Source organism: Triticum dicoccoides, chromosome 2B (genome assembly GCF_002162155.2).
Source record: "Triticum dicoccoides isolate Atlit2015 ecotype Zavitan chromosome 2B, WEW_v2.0, whole genome shotgun sequence".
In the NCBI taxonomy this organism is placed as follows: Eukaryota; Viridiplantae; Streptophyta; class Magnoliopsida; order Poales; family Poaceae; genus Triticum; species Triticum dicoccoides.
In genome coordinates, this window is record NC_041383.1 from 214,975,330 (window position 1) to 214,983,858 (window position 8,529).

Sequence of the window (8,529 nt, forward strand, 5' to 3'; positions counted from 1 at the left end):
AAGACTGACTATAGATGACGTGGCAAGATCACATAGGCAACGGCTCTTATGCGACATCGAACACGCCCGCGGATCTCATAGCTGACGGGTTGACTTCATGAGCAGGTACGGACGCGTGTGTTACATAGGAGTACAAGTTCTGTTGGATGAAGTTATGCGCAGGAATCGACAGAGAGGTGTGGTCTTCTGCCATGACGCGGGACGTCGCCGCTGCCCAGCGCCGCCGGCCCGGCACCCCCTCGCGCTGCCTCAGAGGCCCGCGACACCGCTGACACCTCCAGGCCTACCATATAGTACTACTAGTACCCGGCGGACACGAACCGGCCACCGGCGACACGCGTGCACCAGCGGCCCTGCTGCGTCAATTCTTCCGACCGCAGAAGCCCGCAAAGGCGGCGGGCGGAATTCAGAGCAGCAAAGGAGGACAGGGAACAGGGTAGACGAGATGCGTTTCATTTCATTCATCGGGCACGTCTTTTCCAATGCTGCTTCCCTACCGACCAAATCTCGACATGCGATTATGGGCACACGTAGGTTACGGAGTTGTTGTCTAAGGGCATCTTCAGTGTCTCGAAAAAAATAAATCTAAGAGCATCTCCAAAGTCATCAAATCAAATGGTCTGTAACGTTCGGACCATGTTGTCCGAACATTTTGCGTCCTTCAACGCCGTCCATCAAATGTCCGCGAATCGGTATGTGCGTCCAAATTTCCGTAGGCCGGAGCAAATCTAAAGAAGGTTTGCATGCATCCGGACAACCGTCACGTCAGAATCCGACATCCCTGGCCCGCGCAAAAGCAAGGCGGAGCCTGTGTATTTGGCCATTTCTGCACTCTCACGAAAGCCGCCCTTTCCCTCAGTCTCCACTCCAATCACTGCTACCACGCACTTGAGTTCCCGTTTGTTTCTCAGTCCACCACCACAATGGAACATGTGTCAGAGATGTTCGTAGTCTCGCCGGGCCTGGAGGCAGAGGACCCGCAGGTAGTGGCCGCCCACAAAGCCAACACGCACTACCCGCCGCCACAAACATACGAAGAGGGAGGATGTTTGGCGGCAGCCGGACTGGCAATTTTTGGGCTTGGATAAATGTATAAAACTTTATGAATATCCAACATCGGTGCATTTTGATTGTTATTGCATATGTTTGCACTTTGTATAAATTAATATTGATCTATATATGCATGTCAAATGGAGGAGACCGAACCTAGGACGGACATTTGAAGTATGGGGTTGGATGACCGACTCCACTAGCATTGTCTGCAAAAACACGTCCGGAGATGGATTCGAGATGTCCTAAGCTGGACCGCTTTCCAGAAGGATAGCCGCTGGTTGAATTTCGGACAAAACGCAAATTATTTTTTTAGATGAAACGCACAGATAGTTGGTACTACCACCACAATACATAGACGTAGTAACACAGTTCTACCTATAAATCTTGATGACCCTACGGTAACAACAGCTTGCACTTTTGTGCACTCCTCGGAGAGGGACAAAATTTCAGTATCCATATGTAGCAGCAGCTAAAGGAGATCCCCAAGACGCGGCCGATCTTCCGCCGCGGAGAGGGAGGGTGGCAGCTGCTGCTAGCGTAGCCTCAGTAGTAAATGGAGAGGGTGCGGTGATGAGACAGCGCCATGTTCTGAACGCCTACCGACCAGAGCCAGAGGTCAATGTCAATGCTCAGAAGCTGCCAAGAAAAACACAAAAGCAAGAGGCAAGTCAGCCCGAGTTGAATCAAAATGCCACACACATTGACTGCTTTGCTTATAGCCTTATACTAAACTTAATGAAGTTGATCGTGCACTCAAGTAAACCTAATGAATTTGATCGGTCGTCTTCTTGGTGATACTAAAAAAGAGTGCAGGCTAAACATCAATCTGCAGCCGTTAGTTTGTGTTGTGTACCAGCCAGGAGTGCAGGTCAGAGAATAAATGGCACGAAAGCCTCAGGTGAACCTGATTCAGATGTGGTCATTCGAAAAAGACAGGAAGAGATTCAGATGCGCGTACCTGCTTCCCAAACTTTTTGTTGATGAGCTCCCTCATTTTTTCAACGGCATGAACAGAACAGGCACGAATCTCCACTTCCTCTTCGCTTCCAGGCACAATCTCGCTGTTTGAGTCGATGGAGCAACATAGGCTAGACTCGTATTTCAGGATGCCAAGCTCCCTCAGCACAGCAGGGACAATATAGTCGGCAAAGATGGTGATGGACTTGATGTCGTAGAACTCTCCGTAGTTTTCCCCCTTGAAAGCACCCCACAAATCAGCAACGAATATCTGGGCTCGCTTGTACAGGAAAACCTGGTGTCCCTTATAAAGTGAGTGGTCACGAAACCCTGTGGAAATCGAGTTACAACAAATCTGTCATGCCAGATAGATGCATTCTAATAAATATGTTAAAGAGTGTTACAACCAGTGTGCATTGAAATTTTCCCCAAGGCACAGTTTAATTATGATCAAATATGCACGAGAAAAGAAAGTAAAATATATCACCAGTCAGGACTTGGATAACAGTGGCTATCATCTATCAGTATCACCATAATTACACATGATATTGGTTGAATGACTCACACATGTACAAAATAATATTAGGATGTACAGATGAACCAAATTGTGTCTGGCCATTTGCTATTTAGCATGATGTTTAGGGGTTGGGGTGGGAGCGCATACGCACAGTATACAATGTTGTATTTGCAAGTAAAACCAAAAGGAGCCAAAGTGCATCTGCTCTGGTGAAGTTTCCCTCGAGCATGTTCACAGAACGAAATGAGGCCAACTGGCAAGAGTTAAAGGCGTGTCTGAGCAGATAGCTACTTCATGCTACAGAAAATTGTCTCATAAGTTCAATGATCTAACCACTGAGTAGAAAAGAAAAAGAATAATGCTCAGTATTCTCAATCAACAAACATCCAAATCCAAAAGTAGGGACATCTAGGATGCAAGCTAACTGAGGTGTAAGCTGTAGCCACGTAAAGATCATCCATATCTTGTGGTCCTATGTGGATGTCCATGGCCCAGCCCATTATGCATATCAAGTGGTCCTAGCCACCTAGGCAAGTTCTGCATTTCTCTCATTGTTTCTGCCCACATCTAATTGGCCCATTTGACAAATGATCCAATGACTAGACAGGGGACAAGGAAAAAGGGGACAAGGAAAAGGACCAAGGTCTCCAAGATAGTAAAATGTATCTGCAGAAGCAGCTATTTGACTACAACAACAGACTAAACAGGAGCCAACGAAAAGATTGTACACCATTGAGTTCCTGTTCTCCAATATAGCTGGAGAAATACAGCTTAGCCATCTGGCCTAACTAAAACAGGACAGATGAAAATGATGCTATCTCCACTATCTGGACGGCTACTCTGGTCTATCTTGAGCGCTGCCATGTTCGAACTTGGTTCCATTAAATGAAAAATGGAACCGGCACAGACGACACCTTTCCTCTAAAATAATGATGCTATCAAGATTAAGTGGAAGACAAGTGCGGTGGCAGATTTACCAGGAAAGTGACGGGTAATCAGTTCAATCAGAGATGCAGCAGAGTTTCCAGCAGACTTCACAAGATTAGCAGCCTCGTCGCCAAAGCTTCTTTCAAGCTCCAGACCAACCTGAATTAAAGCACCAGAACAAATAAATGCTTCAGAACCAAATTGAGATCAGTTGGCAAGAAAGTTTTTTGAATGTCGACATTAACATGATAGTTCTGATGTAATATAATCAGAGCATATTTGAAGTAAAAGTGGATAGCTATACCCAATTGCACTGAAGAAGATGGGTGTGACTTTTGTAGTTGTTATGTGACAAAGTATTCAAATAATATGAGCAATTGAGCAGAACACAGTGGGAAAATTTTAAAGTTCAACACCTCAATATACTGAATAAGCAACACAGGGTAGTACCTCATGAAGAAGGCGGACTCTTTCCTCCTCAATTGGCAGTGGGCGTGGCCAATTCAGCAGTTCTCGAAGTTGCGGTCCTACATTCCAAAAGTTGCATTTTCTTCCAATTAGTGGGAATTACTGGGAGTTATAGCTTCTTTTGCACAAAAACAGGGAAACTGTACCAGTATAATTCTTCAGACGATCTGCATCAAGTGCTGACTTATCTTTCTCTAATGCTAACTTGAGTCCAGAAGCCAAATTGTCATAGGTCAAGTCCTTGTCTATTCGATTAAGGAATATCATTAGTATAGTAAAATAAAAAAAATAAAAAAGGGCAACCTGGTGCATGTAGCTCCCGCTTGCGCAGGGTCCAGGGAAGGGTCCGACCACTTTGGGTCTATAGTACGCAGCCTTTCCCTGCATTTCTGTAAGAGGCTGTTTCCAAGACTTGAACCCATGACCTCATGGTCACAAGGCAGCAGCTTTACCACTGCGCCAAGGCTCCCCTTCTATTAGTATAGTAAAATACATTATAATTATAACACAAAGGAAAGGCATTTATCCAAATAAAATGAGTGGTCCAGAGAAGTCAATGGCAGTTAAATCCAACTAAACCCAGTAGAGAAACTAAGGAACATCAGGTAGAATAAAAGCTTGTGCACATTATATTTTGAGCTACACAAAAGTAACAATGTGGAGTGTAACAAAATCAAGATGCACTGTAATTTGCAAACAAAGGTAATAACTGAAATATAGCAGAAGAAAACTCAAAGGATTTTGTTAAAATAAGCTCAGTAATATAGTGAAGAACAGCAAAGAGAAATATCTATTACCTAGGGCTAGATAGTCGCGGCCAAAAAATAATTAATGGAAAGATACATTCTCTGAATAGCCCTAGTCATTGTCAACAAGTAAAGAGAGAAAAATATATCACCACTCCTCTCCCCTAGCCACTTGTTGGCAAAATAGCAACCAACATAAAAGGTTGTCGATCCAAGGAAAATCATGTGTAGCTACTAACAAGAAATACTTAAGGTAGAAATCTCTACTGTTAAAAGGGAGTTTGCAGTCGTGAACTCGTGATGGTACATCGTGGTTTGGTTTGGTTTCGTATGTTTGTTGGTTCCACATTAATTATGGAGAGTATAATTCTTTGGACGGGAGGATCATGTTAATTGTGGAGAGTATCAGTCTTTGGACGGGAGGATCGCGTTAATTATGGAAAGTATCATCAAGCATTGGATGTGAGAATCACGTTAATTATGAAGAGTATCATTCTTTGAACGGGAGGATCACGTTAATTATGGAAAATATCACCAAGCGTTGTACTGGAGGATCACTAGAATATTGATGCCCCCATTGCAAAACACAGGCAATTAACTAGTATCCAGAAGTTCCTTGTGGTGTATAAGCACTAGTGTATTGTTTTCAGACAATGCGAAGTTGATTTCTGCACTCTGAAAATCTAAAAAAAAAAACTAAAGTGACGAGAAGAGGAATTCTGCACGCCTGAACATCTTAATACCCATAATAATTGTCAAGTAAAGAGAGAAAAATAAACCGCCACTCCTCTCCCCTAGCCACTTGTTGGCAACGTAGCAACCAACATAGAAGGTTGTTGATCCAGGAAACTCACATATAGCTACTAACAAAAAATATACTAAATTAGAAATATCCATAAGTTCCTTGTGGTGTAAGCACTAGTGCATTGTTTTCAGGCAACACGAAATTGATTTCGGCACTCTGAAAATCTAAAAAGCCTGAAGTCATGAGAAGAAGAATACTGGCTGCACAACCAAATGTTTTAATATCCCTAAACATTGTCAACAAGTAAGCAAAGAAAAATAAACCGTCCCTCCTCTCCCCTAACCACGTGTTATGCTATACAGGAGCAACAACACACGAATATTTTATACAGGAGCAAAAGAAATGCAAACATAGAGTGGCAATGTCTGATGTCTGTTAGTGCTAATATTTTTCAGAACTCCTTAAGAAAAATACTACTCATAAGACAAGGGCAATACATCACTAGTAATTTCTACATGTTCAAAACACGGTACGTTCCTGGCTGAACTAATACCTGGCCAGAAGCAAAAGTTCAGTGCGTCCAAGACGAAGAGGTACTGCACAGTGAGCGGTCCATTGTCAAAGTAATGAATTCCTTCAAAATCCCACTCAACTTTTGGAACATTTCCCTGAATTTTATCCACGGCCTTCTCAATCTCTGTGAAACGAACAAACGGGGAAGAGGAACATAACTTATAACTTCACTTGGGAGATTTGTCACAAAACGAAGGAAGGATGAACATTGATATAAACATATAAAAGAAAAAGCAAAAATACGTATTCCATCAAGTTGTTCTTTCATAAGAAAATGGTGAAAGCTAACCAAAACAACATGTAAGAGAACAGGAATCCCCAACCTGAACATTGAAGTCCAATCCTAGAACATGAAAATCAACTCTGGTTTCTTGCAGGGTCAATCCGATACTGCTTAGAAATACAATCGACTAATAGCTAACCCAGAGGAACAGCGAAGCCTGTGAAGATGATACTGCGTGGCCTAAGAAATCCTAGTACCGTTCCAGAAAAAATATCCCTATGAAGACGATACTCCCCTCCCTGGTCGGAAAAATCCTAGTATCATTCGGGAAACGGATACCTAGCATGTCGACCTTGACGTGGGAGGAGCGGCTGGCCACCCAGGCCGCCGACGCGCGCACGGCCTCCATGGCGGCGGGGCGAATATAGGATAAGGCCGCGGGGGAGGTCGGGACAATGGCGAGTCGGGAGGATTTAGGGGTGGGTAGCGGGCGGAAACCGTGACGGCGGGGGGAGTGGTGGTGTGGCCCGTGACCGCGAGGGCGACGCGGGTTTTAGTATTTTTCCTCCGGAGGGGGGTTTTGGTTGGCCTCTTGCTGCCCTCTCGATGTGGGCCTCCAAGTGCCTCGGAGAACTCCCGCCTGGCAGAACACGAGGAATTGCGCAGTGGGGCGCGAGGCACGCACGACGACCCGGCTGTGCTGGCGTGCTCCGCTGAGTTTGACCCACCTCATGAACTGCTGAAATGACTGGATTGCCCTTCTTTCTCCTCTGCTCTAGGCCTATAGAGACGAATGCAAAAGTCCAAAACAAACCTTGAATTTGTATGCGAAAGCTAAATCAAACTCTGAACTCTCAATACCAGAAATTAGCACACCAAACTCTCTAATCCCGGTCTATTTTGAACCTCGAGATGACTTAGCCGGTATTTGCTGAATTGGGCTGGCCCATTAGCGCAGGCGCTCGCGCGCGTACTGCACTGTTTTTTCTTTGTTTTTTTTCTTTTTCATTTTCTTTTCTTTTTTTCTTCTTTACACAAGTCTAATTTTTCTTAGTACCCAATGTACATTTTAACGCACATATTACATATTGTTTGATAAACTTTTGATATTTTCCAATACATTATGTACATTTCTAAATTACATGTTTTCAAAACTTTTTTGAATACATTGTAATATTTTTCCAAATACATGTTTTACATTTTCTTAATGACAATAAACATTTTATAAAACTACACAAACACTCTTTTACATGTTTCAACATTTTCAAATTTGTATACACTTTTTTCAAACACATGCCACGTATATTCTGTTAAGGAACACATTTTTTTACGACATGCAAACATTTTTTTACATTGTACACACATTTTTTTTGAAAATGTCACAAACACATTTTTTGAAACTCGTGAATATTCTTGAATGTTACATCGTTTTGAATGTACAAAACATTTTTTGAATGACACGAATATTATTATACATTGCATAAACATTTGTTTGAATTGGCCCGTAAATTTTTTCAAACTTGTGATATTTTTTAGATGTCACAAATATTTTCAGGTTTCATAAAATATATATGTTTCAAAAAGTGTTCACACTTTAAAATTTTGTTCAGGTTTCAGAATTTTTTTTATGTTTCAATACTTGTTTGCCCCTAAAAAGTGTTTTCGAAGTTCGACGCTTTGGTTTTTGATTAAATATCTCGGGCCTCTAATAATATCAGTCATAGTCGTCTGGAGTAGCTAGCGGAACGAGGTCAACCCTGCCATGTTCAAAGTTCGACTCCACAATAGTTGTTTTTTATTTGGAATTATTATGCTTGCATTAAGTAAAAGAAAGAAAGAATTTTTACATCAAGTGTTAAGAAAAAAAACTCGCTTCATGTTTGGTGGGCCGGCCCAGTCGAGTCCTCAGCCAACAATCAGAAACATTTTTTAAAAACATTATTTAAAATTTTGACAGAATTTTAAAAAACCGAAACATATTTCATAGCGTGTAAAAAATGGTTGGAATTCTAAATATTTTTGATAAATGTGATTTTTCTGAAATTCCGAGCAATTTTGAAAAATGTGAATAGAATATCAAAATTCCAAACATTTTTTTTAAATCACAAAAGGAATTGAATTTGTGCCAAAAATAGAAAACAAGAACATTTTTTAACTTCTGAACAATTTGAAAAATGCGTGACCATTTTTAAACTTCACAAATTCTTGTTGTGTTATAGTGGGCCGGCCCAAATTGTTGTTTGTGAGAGTAGCAGATTATCCCGGTCGGGATCCCAGTGTGACAAACAGGTCTAGGGTCTAAAATAGACCGGGATTACAA

The 8,529-nt window shown here is 42.1% G+C and overlaps 1 protein-coding gene across 1 annotated transcript; it reads right to left on the minus strand.

The window, feature by feature from the left end:
- Window positions 1-1,331: 1,331 nt before the first annotated feature.
- On the minus strand, window positions 1,332-6,738 carry LOC119363147 (queuosine salvage protein-like). The gene is made up of 7 exons (XM_037628458.1): window positions 6,549-6,738; window positions 5,967-6,110; window positions 4,069-4,167; window positions 3,905-3,981; window positions 3,505-3,613; window positions 2,012-2,340; window positions 1,332-1,689 (listed from the first exon to the last, which is right to left on the minus strand). The coding sequence occupies exons 1-7, from the start codon at window positions 6,616-6,618 to the stop codon at window positions 1,597-1,599; spliced, it is 921 nt and encodes a 306-aa protein (XP_037484355.1). The 5' UTR covers window positions 6,619-6,738; the 3' UTR covers window positions 1,332-1,596.
- Between the last annotated feature and the right edge of the window lie 1,791 nt (window positions 6,739-8,529).

What these genes read in the sequence shown, in the direction of transcription:
- LOC119363147 (XM_037628458.1), bottom strand. Translation starts at nt 6,618, where the DNA reads ATGGAGGCCGTGCGCGCGTCGGCGGCCTGGGTGGCCAGCCGCTCCTCC. An exon ending in TCGTCTGAAGAATTATACTG is followed by an intron (nt 3,982 to 4,068) that starts GTACAGTTTCCC and finishes TTTGGAATGTAG; the next exon opens with GACCGCAACTTCGAGAACTG. An exon ending in GAGTCCGCCTTCTTCATGAG is followed by an intron (nt 3,614 to 3,904) that starts GTACTACCCTGT and finishes GCTTTAATTCAG; the next exon opens with GTTGGTCTGGAGCTTGAAAG.